Genomic DNA, 17,092 nt, shown 5'->3' with positions numbered 1-17,092 from the left:
ATTTGCATCTTTCAAAATAATAGACCAATTTTCTGCTTCCCACCATATCTGGTTTATAGTCTCCCTCTTTCATAGAAAAACACCCTTTCTTGGAAAACACACAACTTTTAAGTCCAAATACTGCAGTGCTAGTTCTCCTCAGCTATGAACTACTCAGTAAGTATTGCTGGAATAAACAGCTACAGGAGAGGAAAGATAAATACCTACCATTTAAAAACGACTAAAAGAATATAACTGGAATGTTTGTAACATATAAAATCTTTTAAAACATTTTTTAAAATACCTACCACAGAATAACATGTAAATTCCAGAAGGATTGAAGATGCAAACTTTAATGGAATAAACAAAATTTGGAGAAACAATACAAGACAATAATTTTTACCCTCTTATTTAAAAAAATTATCAAAATACATAAGAGGAAATGTTTAAGGTCCATAACATGAACAGTGCTTCCTCAAATCATTAGGAGAAAAGGCAAAGGGCAAAATGTAAAAATAGGCAGGGTTCTGAAAAGATAATTCTCGGGGTGGCAGAGGGTGGGGGGAATATGCAAATGTCCAATTAACATGAATAAAGATGTTCAGCTTTACCAGAAATCAGGAAAACACAAATTAAAAGAATTTGAGTCTATATATCCCACCAGATTGATAATGAACAGTGGATGGTTTGATCGTTGTAGAGAAAGGGGCACTCATAGAGAAAGGGGCACTCTTGTAGATTCTATCTAGAAGACTCTGTCACAGTAGCAATCCAATTCCTGGTGATTTTTTTTTTTCCCTTTGCATAGATTGGACAGACTACACGCATGTATGAGAAAACCTGTAACAAGAAAGGAGCATAATTTCAAGTTCCATATCCCTTTACCCTAGTAAACAAGAAATGGTAGGGGTCACTTGTTGTCTTCACTTTCCCAAGTCATTCTGCAGTTGCACCCCATACAACCCATGTGGTCAAACACAACAGCCCTGTTCTTTCCCCATCGTAAAAAGGTTCTTTAGAAGAAACAGCAATAAAGTTATAAGATGGAGATTTCTTTGTTGAATATCAGTCAAAAGAAACTAGGACAACTAACAAAGACAGCTCAGAATCCTCCTGGAGTTATGCTATAGAAAAAATATGATCTGTCCACCTGCTTTGCTAATTTGGGCTCAAGAACTTGAGCATCAAGACAGTTTATTTTTTTCCATTATTAAAAAAATCCTTTCCAAGAGTGGCAGCCAATCTATCCTCCCATTACCTGCAGAGCCATCCACTTAATGAAGAAAGAGTTTGTTTAGAGTATAATGAAGATAGACAAACCGCTGGGGACAAGGTTTTGCCAATGAGAAGCCCTAAAGCTCTGATACAGCAAATAGCTCCTGCCAGGAAGTCTTATTTTTAGTTAGGAAATAATTTTCTTCAAGCCATGCAAGTTCTGCTTCCTTTGTATTTAACATTCAAAGAATCTTTATTCTTGGCAACCTGCAAATAAAAAAAAATCAACTAAATGCTCTCTTTTGACTTTAAGACCCCAAAGTGAGGGTAATGAAAGGTACAGTGGCTTTTGATTTGAAATTAAACCCCTGTTCCTTCAAGTCATTGTCTGAATTTCAAGTAGAAAGCATTGTATAATGAGCCACATCAGAATAACCTAGTTTGGAAGGCTAAAACAAAATGAAATACAGGTAAAATATTTGTAAACTGTGTAAATAAGTTATTAGCTCACAGAGGTCCTAAGTGGTCGTTAACTCCCTCTTTCTTGAATATTCCTCAGGAAACACAGAAAATATTACATTTAAGTTGCATTTAAGTTGTAAATATGACAAAAAGAATCTGACAGGCAGGAAGAGCTAAGCCCTGACCATACTGTGAAGTGGCATGATGTCATAGTCCATTTCTGTTGCTATAACAAAATTCCTGAGATTGGGTAATTTATAATGAACAGAAATTAATTGGCTCCTGGCTCTGGAGGCTGGCAAGTCCAAGATCAGGGCCAGCATCTGGCAAAGGCTTTCTTGCTGTATCATCTTATAGTAGAAAGTGGAAGGCCAAAGAGAGAGCAAGAGAGATAGAGAGAAAAGGGGCCCAAATTTATCATTTTATAAGAAATCCGTTCCATGAAAATGAGCCCACTCTCATGATAACAGCATTGATCCATTCCTGAGGCATCAGAGTCCTCATGCCCTAATCAACTCTCATTAGGCTCCACCACGTAACACAGTTGCATTGGGGATTCATTTTCCAACATATTCTTTTGGGGGGACACATTCAAACCATAGCACATGCATTATCTCCTCTGGGCATATGCACTTTTACGTATAGTCTTTGTCCTTTTCACAGTATTTTGCTTGGAAATCCATTTGTTTAACCAATTCTTTTTAGAATATTACTCCTTCCAATGTGTGACAGACAAGCTTTTCCTCAAAATCAGTTCTCTACTCTTGCCCTAGACATCGGGCTGCACAGCTAGAGACGATATTTCCCAACCTCCTTTGCTTTTAGGGTTAGTCATGTGACTAGGTTCTTATCAATGGAAGTGAGTAAAAATATTGTGTTCTACTTCCAAAGCTTGGCCATAAAACCTCAGTTATGAACTCCACCATTCCTTTTTTCTCATTTCCTCATAAGCTAAAACAGGGACATAATGGTGGTCAGCTATAACAAAGCCCTGAAGGATAGTAGAGCAACAACATGGAAATATGCTGGGTCTCTTAATAACATAACAAAGCCAAGCTACTCTGTCAGACTAAATCAGTTGAACTATAATAAGAGAAAAATAACTTTCTATCTTCTTTAAGTGACTGTCTCTTTGTCATGGCAGCTTAGCTTTTACCATCACAAATACAGAAGAAATCGACTTGTTCAACCAAATTCTGCCTTTTAATACCACCTTTCTCAGCAGGAACTCCATTTGAATATGGAATCCTGATAATTCAAAAATGTTTTAAAGTCCAAAATAGATTATGTAATTGTATAAACCCAAGTCATTGGTGATAAATATCTAAGCCCGACATTTATTTATAACAACACATAATTGAATTGTTCAGTTGAAATAATTAACAACAAAAAAAACTAATTTTCAAGTACTGATATAAAATAAGTTGGGGTATCAGTGTGATAAAAAGTATGGTAAAATGGAAAGCAGGCAGGAAGACCAAAGTCTCATAATTAAGAGCTGTGTAACTTTGGGCATTTTTTTTACACTTCTCTGGCCCTTGATGAAATGTATGCAATAAGAGAGTATGACAATCCACCACATGATGTTAAAATAAGTGTTTAGCCTGGTAACTGGCAAATAGATGGTAAGCAAGAGTGAAGCTACTAGCAGTAGTGCTTTAATTAATGAGCATATATACAGAAAACAGCTGCAAAGAACAGTTCCTCTCACTGAAACACTATTAAAAATCTTTTGGCAACTATGTTGGTTAGAACTCTTTCATTTCAAGTTCTGCTCAGGTTTCTCTTCTTGTGTTGTCTCGACTAAGCAGATGCTCTCAAGCATCTCTTACTATTCTCATCCCATCCTGTTCTGCATTGGGATGCTTTTCCCAGTGTACAAGCCCCTCATCATTATATTTAGTAAGTGCTAATTCCTTACCTGTGTGATTCCTTCAAAGTTTTCCCTAAATTCTAAGTTTTAAATGAGAGTACTACAAAGGCAGTCTGTATTCTCCGTGTGTCCTATAAAATTTAAACTGGTACTTATTACTCTGAGACTGAATCTTCTTGGAATTTGTGGAGCACTGTAGATCTGTACTGGGTCTGAATTATGCATTTTTGAGTTCTGTATTTGTCCTGAGTTCTTTTGTTGAAAAGTGTAACTTGCAAGTTGGTTGTGGAGTAAAAATCTCATCCCTGATACATAGAAATAGGGATGCCATGGTTTCTGTGCAGCTATCACATCCTCTCTGGTTTCCTAGGGTTCTACTTTTTGACCAATTCACACACACACAATTGCATGAGCTAATAAATAAATAAATAAGCACAGCACTTAAAATGAAAAAAAAACTTCCTTAAAATTATATTATTATCAAATTAAAGAAGTTTGAAGGCTTTTGAGGAAGCAATGGATGAGAGCCGAGTGTACAACTGTCACGTGAACCTATATGAATTATCTCAAGTCCTTTAGGTTTTTCATGCCATTGCATACAACGAGCTGAATATTTTAATCAGGTAAAAATCATGGTGCCATTTTATCACACAACTGGTTTTGCGAGGCAAATATATCTTCTTCTCAAGTAAAAAATATTGAAAATGCCAATGAAATGTGCCTGACCCAGCACAGAGAAAGAAGCTGTGCTCCATCCCAGAAGAGGCCATGTGGACGTCCTCTCATATCCTGGGATACCTTTCCAAGGAAGAACCACTTACATTTCTGTTAACACACACAAATACACAGAGGAAAACAGATTTAGTGTGTTTAAACCCAAAAGTGATATAATTTCACAATAATCGTCTTTCAATAAGGTAGTAGAAAAAACATCAATTTATTCTTATAACATAAAATGTGGAAACTACCAACTACCTCTAATCAACATCAAAAGATAAGAAAAGCAGTTGCTCTCCATTTAGGGAATGCCTGCAGAGATATTTATCACATCTCCTTTTCAGAAATCCCAACCAGTGGACAAATCAGCTCTGTATGTGTGCTCCTTCTTTAAACGATCCCAAATGCCATCTACGGCCTACCTGAACTTGAGTGAGTCATGCAATCATATCTATAAAAAGACAAGGTACACAGACAGTCTCTCCTAAGAGTTACTTGTAACAATTCAGATCCAAAAGAATAATGTAGGTGTGCCTCCCTATGCTTACAGTAGTTTGTAAATATAAACACTTCTATTAAAAGCTGGTAGTTAGAAAACATTAGAGAACAATTATTGAAATGTCTTTAAAGTATTTATGATGAGTCTTTTAAAAATGTAGACTAAGTTTCACCAGGAAAGGATCATGTTGGCCTTATTTTTATTTTCATGACAGGGGCTCATCAAAGTGCCTAGCATATAGGAGGGATTCAATAGAAACGTTTCTAAATGAAGGAGTAAATTTATTAAATAAGTAATGGCAACTTAGAAGTAGAAAAAAATTATCCATAAACTCAAATTCTGCTACCATTAATATTTCTATATAATTTCCTTTAGATTGGACTTCATGAAAAATAATTGTAATAGGATGATAGCATTTCCTGAACACACACTATCCTCTGGACTAAATAAACACCTCTCAGCATTACCTCATTTAATAAGCACACTGCATGTGTTGAGGGCTTCTATTACCCTCAAAAAACAAATATGAGAATTGAGATATATTTTTAAAGTGTCATTTGATATTTAAAATTTAAATTTTTGCTCAATATTCAGGAACAAATCTGCGTGCAAGACAGATCAAGTCCATACAATTTTAAAGTATAGTAAGAAAAACATAAACTTAGCAGCTTACAATCTGGTAAAAACCGGATGCCTTCATTTTTCCTACTTACCACTTGAAAAACTTTACTTGCAGTTGATCATGGTACATAAAATATTACCAATGTTTTGTTTCATTCCTTTCTTTCTAAAACAGATTATGTGATAGGTGGACATTATCATTTTCTCTTGTCTTTGAAAAGAAGTGAAGCACAGAAAGTTCAAGTAATTTAGCCAAGATATCAGATAGGCCACTGGGAGATACATTCACAGAATTCATCTCTCCTTTATGTCAAGACTACTGCTTTTGCTGTATGTATTGTCAAAAAATTTAAGAATGATCATACTCAATATGAGAACAGATAAAGCAAATGACTATGAATATCAAAGTTGTTACACCCCTTGGCAGTCATTATAACGTTGTTAAGATTTTCAAATTGCCAATCAGTCTTCAAATGTTGAATTAACAAAGAAAGCAAGCAATGCTACACAGATGTAACTGTCTAGGCTACCTTTTGAAAATCAATGTGAGTTGGTTTGAAAGTGTAATGGCAAATCCTCAACTTTTATCCCCACGCCGTGCAAAAGCACTTAAAACAGATGGAGTTGGCACTGACAGAGAAGGCAAAGCAAATTTCAACACAGAGAAACACAAATCCTTGTTATTCATTGGGGAAAATGAGGAAATTTTATATCCAGGTTTGTTAGGCAGTTAATGATTGACTGTTAGGCAGTTAATGATTGACTGTATTACGTTTTAATCAATCAACATCAAATTAGCTTAAAATGGCCACATTCCACAAAGCAATTTATAGATTTAATGCTATTCCTATCAAACTACCAATGACATTCCTTACAGCACTAGATAAAACTACTTTAAATTTTATATGGAACCATATATATATATACACACACACACATATACACATATTATATGTATATTATATGTATATATGTGTGTGTATATATATATACACACATATATATGTGTCTGGATAAAGAAAATGTGGTACATATATCCTATGGGATACTACACAGCCATAAAATAAAAGATCATATCCTTTGCAGGAATGTGGATGGAGCTGGAGGCCCTTATCCTTAGCAAACTAACATAGGAATGGAAAGCCAAATATTGCATGCATGTTCTCACTTATAAGTGGGAACTAAATGACAAGAACATATGAACACAAAGAGAGAAACAACAGACACTGGGACCTATTTGAGGGTGGTGTGCGAGAGGAGGGAGAGGAACAGAAAAAAAGCAACTATTAGGTACTAGGCTTAGTACCTGGTGTGACAAAATAATCTGTACAACAAACCCCCATGACACGAGTTTATCTATGTAACAAACCTGCACATGTACCCTTGAACCTAAAATAAAAGTTTTTTTTGAAGTATATACTTTGCTTTGCTTGTAAGGCATGGCTTTCAGCATTTTGGAATACATAAAGAAGCAGACAATATTGTCCCTTTCTTTTTGACTTTTATTAATGTATACTTCTTTACCAACTAAAATAAAATGAGGAAACAGATAAAATGAGACAAAGCTATAGACATGCATTTTACAGAGGTTTAGAGTACATATATCTTATTTGAGATACTCAAGATTCCAGTAAGAGTAGAGGGGTGGGAAGTAGACTTGATGTGTTCAGTATAAAAACGTGGAGAACAGTCTGACTCAAGCATAGTGTTTGTATAAAGGGAAAAGTGGAGTACAGAGTGGGAGAGGGAGATGGGGGCCAGATTACCAAGAGGTTTGGATTCTGGGCTAAGTTTGGATTAAATTCACCAGGAAATTGTGAGCCATGTATTTTGCACCAGGAATTAACAGAACAAAAGCCATGTTTTAGGATGACTTCAGGTGAAATACGCAAAACATATTACATGCAGAAAGAAAAAGTGAAGGTAGAAAAAACATGCACACCATCTTTCATGATGCGAAATATAACTGAACAAGTCAGACAGTAGAACAAAAGGTGAAAAAAGCATTAAAAGAAAAGAGTGATTGAGATTTGATGACTGATTACATATAAAGCAAGGGAGCAGGAGGAGTCCAAACCCCAACATTTCAAGTCTAGATGATCAGGAGAAGAACAGTGCCACTGATAGACTAAGGAAGTGCAGGAAGTAATGTCCTGGGAAAGAAAGAACTGACATTAAGATACATGGGTTCTAGGTACGATGGGGCATCTATGTAGAGCCACGGAATGCTCAGTGCAGATACATATCTGGAAACATGTGAATGGAGGCTAGAGGGAAGTCATGGCCTGAAGATGACAATTTAAGAGCATTTACTACAATGGATGAGATTTCTAAAAATGATAGATTTACCAAGGAGTGGGAGTTTATCCCTGTTACTCCCTTACTTGAGAACAAGGAAAAGGAGATACAGTGAGCAAGAACTGGTTAAAAAAGTAGACAGAACTTGGATACCAAAATGATGTTCAAATCAGAAGGGAAATTCCTAAAATGGTCAGAGAGCATAAGTGCTAAAAAAAAAAAAAAAGTAAATTGACCACAATCAGAAACAAAACGTTGGCTTTGAAGACAGCAGTTCTGCAGAATGATGGTAGCTGTTGTTGAGGGTCATGGACAGAGCAGACAGTGCGGAATGCAGACTGTGTGTGAGAGTGACCAACAGCTCAGAGAATTATGGTATGGGTACTGAGAGGGGTGTGTGTGTGTGTGTGTGTGTGTGTGTGTGTATACGCGCGCACATGGGTGCATGCACGCTCGAGGGTATCTTCTGTTATCTTCTGTGTTGAAATATGTAACACTGAAAGTTGACATAGGACTTCACCTGTGTCTATTTCAACTGAGTTACCAATCTGGTGGTCCTCAGATATCCTAGTGAAAGACAGCACTTCCTTCCTGTTCCCCAATTCCTAATCAACAGTCTTGGGATACTCTTTCACATTTCTTGAATTCTTTGGTGCAATTCAAAGATACATAAAGGATTTCTTCAGAGTTAGAGTGCAGAGCATTTTCTTCTGCCTCCTCATGAGAAATCTCTCATGGACTCTAGAACCACTTACCATGGGCTGGGAGGACTGGCTATCCTCTCTGAGAGTGGTCTAAGTGGGAGGCATGAGTACTCCTCCCTGGACCAGGCCCGGCCATAAAAGAAAGGGATATGGTCTTGATCCTGCTTGTGTAAGAAGACCACCCCCAGGGTATAAAGACACATGTGTTCCCTATCAATGGAACTGTTGGAGAGGACACCCCTCAAAGCACAATCTTGGAAGGAGTAAGCTTTAACATCAGTCAAGTTGACAGAAAGCAATAGAGCTAGGTCACAACTGTCTTTCTGCTTAGCCTCTTACCTACACTGCGCCCTATCGGGGAGCTAAATGCAGTTGCCAAAGGGAGGAAGTGCGCAAGGAGAGGACAGCCACCATTTCTCTGGGACACAGGCTTCCAATGTGAACCTCCTCTGACCTGGAAGAAGTCCAAAGTTAATGCACTTCTTTGGAATCTTAATTTTTGCACAGTATATTGTGCATTTACTTTTGGAATTAAGTCTGCTTTTATATCAAGAGGAATTTCATTATCTGAAAGTGTTCAAATATCATAGCCTCATCCAAGCCTCCTCCAAAGGAAAAGCAGACCACCCCCACCAATCTGTAAAGGAACAGGGTAGGTAAAGTGGAGTTGATTTTTTTTTTTTTTTTTTTTTTTGCCTTTTGAAACCAAATATTTAATATTTTCATTAACTTGTTTCAATACAACTTCAGGCAAATGCCAACTGGAAGACCAAGCCCAAAAATTCAGAGGAAATAATCTTCCAAACAAGGAACACCAAGGTGATCTTCTTCCACGCCAGCTGCAATGCTGGTGACCATAAAGGTCCTAGTCAGTTATCCAGATTATCGAGTGTTTACCACATCATCGATTTTCAGAATGCTCCGAACAGTTTCAGTTGCAAGAGTCAGGGCACTGACTGACACCAACAGAGGCTGGACAACCAGTTCCTCCAAAGTGTTGGAAATACCACCCTTTTGGACATTAATGCCTGAAGTTTTTTCTCCCTGGGCATGCCGGTTTCTTAGTTCTGTTACTGTAGAAATGGGATTCAGGCCGGCATTTTCAGCTAGTGTAGATGGAATGACCTCCGTAGCATCTGCAAAAGCACGAATGCAGTAGGATTCCATACCACTCAGTGTTCGTGAATATTCAGTTAATCGTAGGGCCAACTCTATTTCTGGAGCACCACCTCCTGCAATAAGAGCCCTCTTCTTCACTAAACAACAAATAACACATAAGGCATCATGAATGGAGCGCTCTGCTTCTTCAATCACCAGTTTGTTAGAACCACGAACAACAATTGTAACTGTTTTTCCAGGGCTAGCACAACCTGTAATCTTGAGTAGTCTGCCAGAACCATTTAAATTGACCTCCTCAGCTAACTCAGCAGAACCCAGCATGTCAGCAGCAAATTGGTCAATATGAGCAACTGGCTTGGTTCCAATTGTCTTACAAATAAATTCAATGTCTTCTCTTTCAATATCCTTAATCACCATAATCTTCATTTTGTTCAAAAAGTGTAATGCAAGATCACTAAGAGCATCTCTTAGAATAGACTTCTGTATGAGAAGGACATTACATCCTTTTTTTAATTTGCTTCACTAAATTTAAAATATAGGCTCTGTCTTCTCGCAGCACTCGGTCCATCTGGGCATAGTCAGAAACCACTATTTGATTATCCATATCTGTTTTGGGAGCAGATAAGCAAAACTGAATAAGCCCAATCTTGGCCTTTTCAACTCTGGTTATGCCAGAATTTGATACTTTTTGGGTGAGAACCAGCCCTTCCACCAACTCACAGTCATCAATTGTCCCACCAAGCTTCTTAACTATTTTAATATCTCGAAGATCTACACTGGTGGCTGTGGCTGGGTCAATCACTTTCATCACTGCATTTACACTCATTGGAGAAAGCAGACTTGAATACTAAGAAACAACCTTTGAGTTCAGTGAAGTGGTTGCACTATTTAACAAAGTTTCTCTGTCACTCAGTTCCACAGGTCGAGACATGTCAGTCAAGATTTCAATGCCCTTTTCCAGGGCCTTCTGGAATGACTCAGAAATGATGGTTGGATGAATCCCTTTCTGAAGAAGCTTGGTACACGAATCTAAGAGGGAGCCAGCAATGATGACTACTGATGTGGTGCCATCCCCTGCTTCTATATCTTGAGCCTTAGACAGCTCCACCAGCATTCTGGCTGCTGGATGTAACACTTGCATTTGTTTCAGAATGGTAGCACCATCATTTGTAATGGTTACATCACCTTTTCCATCTTGAATCATTTTATCCACTCCTTTTGGTCCAAGGCTTGTTCTAATAGCATCAGCAACCGCTTTGGCGGCGGAAATGTTGCTGAAGCGGATCTGGGCTGGCTTGTCGCGGTCCTGATAAGCGCCTTTCCCGCGGCCGCCGGCAGCCCCGGCAGGCGCCCCGCTCCGGGCTGCCACATTCTCGGGCATGGCAAAGTCGGCTGGGTCTGGGTGGGCTGGGAAAGAACGGATGGACCCGGATTCTCAGTGGAGTTGATTTTTAATGAGTTCAGACATAAGTGTGACTGGAATTGAATATTATGTTCCCCTTCTGAGTAATCACAGTGCATTGTGATATATTAAAAGCCCTGAGAAATCCTGCAATAAAGAAGCCTGTTCACTTTGTTAACCCTGATATTTCCCAGATCGATTTAAAGAGAAATATTTGTTTCAGAGAATGCTGATTAATATGCTGATAAACTAAGATTAATATTTCATTAAACAGATTTTGAAAAGCATTCGTCTATACATTTGGCATATTACTAAATCTCTATCCCATGAAACATATTTAGGAATGCCTACACACATAATGACTTATTTCAAAGAAGGACCTATTTAATGTTATTCCTTTATTTATAAATGTTATAATAAAATTTCTTTAGAGTACTTTTTCTGCAAATCTTTGCTTAGCTAACCTCATTGAGAAATTAAGAATCTTACATACATGAATTTTCTGGATAACCAGAACTTTCTCCTATAAACTTTAACACTTAAAAATATCAACCATTGAAAATAAAACCTCTGAACATCATTCAGATTTTTATTACACGAAGTTTCCATTATAAACATAAATGCTACATCAAATCACTACTCATTGGTATGGTATCTTTGTCTCTGGGAACTACGGAGATAGAGGTACAAGGTTCCCTCCGGGCTGCTGACTTCTTAAGGCCTGGATGTCTGTTTGAAAATTCCTTTTATTTCCTGTCTTGCAATCCACCTGTTTGCTGCTGTACCCAGTCAGAAGGCTCTGAGTGAAGGCTTGAGCTTTTATGGCACTCGAAGCCTCTGGACTTTGTAAAAACTGTTGGTTCCCCAAGAACCTTTTCTGTTGGCTTGTTGGATTTTGTTTTACTCACTTCCAAATTAAATCTTTTAAAACATCAAGAAACAGGATCTCATGATGAAACAGTGTTTCTTTCGTCCTGAGGACTGCTGTAGATAGTAAAGTTTGTATACTGCATAAAGGACAAAAACCAGTGGTGAGGAGGGCTAAAGTCCAGTGGAGATGCCAGCCATCCAGTTCTGAGCCTATAGGATTTGGGTTTTCTCTACTAGCTACACTCTGCACAACCAGAGGAGGCACACCTTCCAAATTCACGTCAGGGCAATTGGAACCCAGCCTCCCTGGTGCTTCAGTGGAAATCAGATGCCACACCCTTTACATGACTCTTTTTAGACTTCTCTTCCTGCATCCTCCAAGTATTGTTACCAAATCTCTCCTTCTACCAAGCCTCATCCAATCCCCAAACAATTTTCCCTTTACTGCCAAAAGCACACCCTTATCTAAATATCACTGATAAATTTGAAATGAAATTTATGAATCCACAAAACTCATTTTTTTGTTCCTCTGCATCTCAGCCTACAGAGGCTATGACCCACAAATGGATAAAATTAATTATCGCCATAATGCTGTACCAGTCCAGTCACAATGTTTTACTGACCCCAGACACCTGTATATCGATGTAGCTAATCTGATCTGTCCGGACCATGTTAGGAAAGAAGATAGCTGGGAAAGGCTTTATGCACCTTTTGCAACCAAATAGAAAAAAAAAAAAAAAAAAATGAGCCACTTGCCAAATGTAGGTAGCATGGGAAGAACTGGAGCAGGACACATCCTAAGGGTTGACATGCACTTTTTTACATGGCTGAGGCCACTGAGGCAAGGCCTAGTCCTGCTACAGTGGGAAACTCACTGGTTTTATGGGGCAAAACCACTTAACTGCTGTACACACTTAACTGCTGTACAACTTTGCTGAGCTTCGATTCCCTCATCAATAAAATGGAATCAGTAATAATAACTTGCTTCACAAGGCGAGGATTTCATGAAATATAGCTGTACCTTGGTATCCGAGGGGACTGGTTCCAGGACTTCCCACACATGCCCAAATTTGCAAATACACAAGTCCCTGTTATAAAATGGCACAGTATTTGCATATGACCTAGGCACATCTTCCCATATACTTTAAATCATCTCCAGATGACTTAGAATACCTAATACGATGTAAATGCTATGTAAAGAGCTGTCATACTGCATTGTTTCTTATATGTATTTTTATTATTGTATTCTTATTCTTTCTTTTTTTTTTAATTATGCTTTACGTTCTGGTTAAATAGGCACACACTCAGAATGTGCAGGTTTGTTACATAGGTATACACATGCCATGGTGGTTTGCTGCACCCATGAATCTGTCATCTACATTAGGTATTTCTCCTAATGCTATCCAACCCCTAGCTCCCCACCCCCCAACAGGTCACAGTGTGTGATGTTCCTCTCCCTGTGTCCATGTGTTCTCATTGTTCAACTCCCACTTATGAGTGAGAACATGGGATGTTTGGTTTTCTGTTCTTGTATTCGTTTGCTGAGAATGATGGTTTCCAGCTCCATCCATGTCCCTGCAAAGGACATGAACTCATGATTTTTATGGCTGCATAGTATTCCATGGTGTATATGTGCCTCATATTCTTTATCTAGTCTATCATTGATGGGCATTTGGGTTGGTTCCAAGTCCTTGCTATTGTGAACAGTGCCACAATAAACATACATGTGCATGCAACTTTATAGTAGAATGATTTATAATCCTTTGGGTATATACACAGTAATAGGATGGCTGGGTCAAATGGTGTTTGTAGTTCTAGATCCTTGAAGAACCACCACACTGACTTCCACAATGGTTGAACTAATTTACACTCCCACCAACAGTGTAAAAGTGTTTCTATTTCTCCACATCCTCTCCAGCATCTGTTGTTGACTTTTTAATGATCACCATTATAACTGGTGTGAGGTGATATCTCATTGTAGTTCTGATTTGCATTTCTCTAATGACCAGTGATGACGAGCTTTTTTCATATGTCTATTGGCTACATAAATGTCTTCTTTTGAGAAGTGTCTGTTCATATCTTCGCCCACTTTTTGATGGGGTTGTTTTTTTCCTGTTAATTTGTTTAAGTTCTTTGTAGATCCTGGATATTAGCCCTTTATCAGATGGACAGATTGCAAAAATTTTCTCCAGTTCTGTAGGTTGTCTGTTCACTCTGATGATAGTTTATTTTGCTGTGCAGAAGCTCTTTAGTTCAATTAGATCCCATTGTCTATTTTGGCTTTTGTTGTACTCTTGTTCTTTATGGGCTTTTTCCCCCGCATATTTTCGATCTGTTGTTAGTTGGATTGGGATGTGGAATCAGATACAGAAAGCTGACTGGAGGTGAAAGTACCGTAAACTGTAAACTGTACTGTACAAACAAATAAACTTTAAATGCTATATAAGCCTCTTAATTATGGAACCCTTGTGATTAGAAGTAAACTGGGATAGGAAAATTTCCATTTCATTGACACAAGTCTCTTTCCTGTCCCTCCCCTCAAGAAAGATGAAGATTTTATTCCCTCATCTCATGTGATTTTGAACTAATATAGGTCAAGTGAAGGCAGACAATGAACACAGCACACAGTAACACCACCTAAGGGTAGTAAGGTTTCCACCCCAGCAAGAGGGCAAGAATAGTTGGTGATGGTGAATTTCTCCATTATTGAGAAAAACTGCTCATTAAGTTAACAACCTCCAACAAGCCCAAAACTTCCAAAAATATAACATGGATAGTGGCCTTTATAAAGTTAACTTGGTTAATATTTTTGTTAATCTCACGGTGAGTGCCTATGGCATAAACTCACAATGCAGGGTGTCTGTGAGGGTTTGGCCATTGTCCCAACATGTTAGAGATGGGCAAAGTCAGCCTGCGGGATCTACTGAAGCTCCGGATCAGATCTGAGGTCACAGCTGAAAATACGATTCAGGTGGAGCTCAGGGGCTGAACCAAGATCCTCATAGTTGGGTTTACAGGAGCTTCCAGGGGAGTCCAGGAGCCTCTTTGTCACTCCAAATAACCCTGAATTCAGAAGCAATTTTATACTGTATTAAGATTCCTAAGAATTCTGATGGCCAGAAGTCTCTAGAAGACCTCTGTTTGAGACTATCTGTAAGGAAGACCTACCACATGGTCCTAGCTTTGGTACAGATCAGGGTTTCTCAACAGCAGAATTTTTGACATTTACGGGGGCTGAAGAATTCTGTGGTGGGGAGGTGTCCTGTCCGTGGTAGGAAATTCAACAGTATCCCTGGCCTCTACCCACTAAATGCAGGTAGCATCATCCCTCAGTTATAACAACCAAAAATGTACTAGACATTGCCAAATGTCCCGAGAAGCAAAATGGCTCCCACTGGGAACCACTGACATAGTTGAAGTCCTGGAGACCTGGAGAAAATATAGAGATTGCAGGCTATGGACTCCTCTCACCAGCCTCCTTCATGTTTTAATTAATTGTTAATAGACTATTTTAGGAAATAGATAGGTGATACCTCTAAATCATTGATCATCTGAGACAGCTTCATGTAAATTTACCATAATGATTCTTGCTTTGGAACAAAATGTCAAATGTGAAATCCCTTTTATTCTGGTCATTGTTCACAGTGCTGTTTCCATGAATCAAAACTGAATCATTTAGACGTCATCAGCCAGAAAGACAGTGCAGACCACCTCAAAATTTCCCTCTTTCATCACTGAGTTCCAGAGATAGTAAATTATTCTTCTATATTCTATTACTGCTTTGGCCACTTATTCTGATTAAATTTGAGCATGATTTGATCTTGAAAGGGAGAGGAAAGGCCAGAAGGGAAATCCAAATGTCCAATCATCTTTCGGTATCAAGTACAGTGACAGGAAAACTGCTCAGTCAGCCACAAAACATGAACCAAAAATTGTTGAAAAATAAATAGCATTTTTACCCAAAGAAATAACATCCATTTGCCTTTGTTTTTTACATGATATTATCACACAATAAATAAAGGAGAAATAAAGCAGATGAGAGGGGGAAGCGGTCCATTTAAAGGAATAAATAAGATTTACAAATCATGAAAGAAAAGAGACTGTCATGTGCAATCAGTTGTCTTGTTAACCCACAGGCAGAGATACAGTCAGAAAGGTCCTACGATGGAAGATTTACCCTTGCTTATAAATGAGGCAAAATTACAAAGTAATGTGATTTCCTGGGTAAGTTGTTAGTAAGTAATTATCTCATCAAGGAATTCTGCTTCTGGGGGGCAAGTAGATGAAGAAAAACAGCCTTTCTTCTGTCTCAGACACTTCTGCTGGGAGAAAAAAAGGCTACTAGTGCCTGATCTTGTACAATTCTAGCTAGTTAAGACCATAGGTCTAGGCTGGGCGCGGTGGCTCACGCTTGTAATCCCAGCACTTTGGGAGGCGGAGGTGGGTGGATCACCTGAGGTCAGGAGTTCGAGACCAGCCTGGACAACATGATGAAACCCCGTCTCTACTAAAATATATATAAAAACTAGCCAGGCGTAGTGGCAGGTGCCTGTAATCCCAGCTACTTGGGAGGCTGAGGCAGGAGAATTGCTTGAACCCAGAAGACGGAGGTTGCAGTGAGCTGACACGGTGCCACTGCACTCCAGCCTCAGCAACAGAGTCAGACTCTGTCTCAAAAAAAAAAAAAGATCATAGGTCTGCAGACACCTACCATCACCTAACTTCTAAAGGGCTAATATTGTGAGTGAGCACGCTGCTTTAGGACTCTAACCTTGGTACTTCAATGCATCTTCCTTTAAACTTAATGTCAGGAAACTTTTACAAGGCATTCGTGATGGTGGGACTGGTTCTGGTGGAGAAACAGGTTTTAGAAAATAAACTTGAATTTGACAATAATTAACAACAAAAAAAACCTCATTGATTGGAAAATACCCAAGACCATCCAGTTTCAACTTGGGGACAGGTGAGGCACAGCAATAACTCAAACTCTAAATCAGGATGGAGCAGTGTTTTGATTTGGAAACATAAAGGGATGGTACGAGTTGATGGAAGAGAGGGAGAAATGAAAAGAAGATTGAGAACACAGGTCACATACATTCTATGAAGCCTTTTAAAAGTAGCTAATAGGCTAGGCATGGTGGTTCACGCCTGTAATCCCAGCATTTTGGAAGACTGAGAGTTTAGGGGTTCAAGACCAGCTGAGCAACACAGGAAGACCCCATCTCTACAAAAAAAAAAAAAAAAAAAATGAAAAGAAATTAGCCAGGCATGGTGGGACACACTGTAGTCCCAGGTACTCAGCAGGGTGAGGTGGGAGGATCACTTGAACCCAG

At 38.7% G+C, this 17,092-nt stretch overlaps 2 protein-coding genes across 3 annotated transcripts in view; both read right to left on the bottom strand.

Moving 5' to 3' along the window:
* The window catches only part of FGF14 (fibroblast growth factor 14), a 692,204-nt gene that overhangs the window by 527,307 nt on the left and 147,805 nt on the right, over positions 1-17,092 (bottom strand). The window lies entirely within an intron of this gene.
* On the bottom strand, positions 9,040-10,917 carry LOC117063540 (T-complex protein 1 subunit delta-like). Its single transcript, XM_033177330.1, is given in 2 exon segments — positions 9,040-9,992; positions 9,994-10,917. Coding segments are annotated over 2 exon segments (1,617 nt in total). The 5' UTR covers positions 10,869-10,917; the 3' UTR covers positions 9,040-9,250.

This window comes from Trachypithecus francoisi, unplaced genomic scaffold (assembly GCF_009764315.1).
Source record: "Trachypithecus francoisi isolate TF-2019V2 unplaced genomic scaffold, Tfra_2.0 Lachesis_group18, whole genome shotgun sequence".
Taxonomy (NCBI): Eukaryota; Metazoa; Chordata; class Mammalia; order Primates; family Cercopithecidae; genus Trachypithecus; species Trachypithecus francoisi.
Note: the sequence above shows the minus strand (reverse complement) of the source record. Positions and strands in the feature narration are given on the sequence as shown.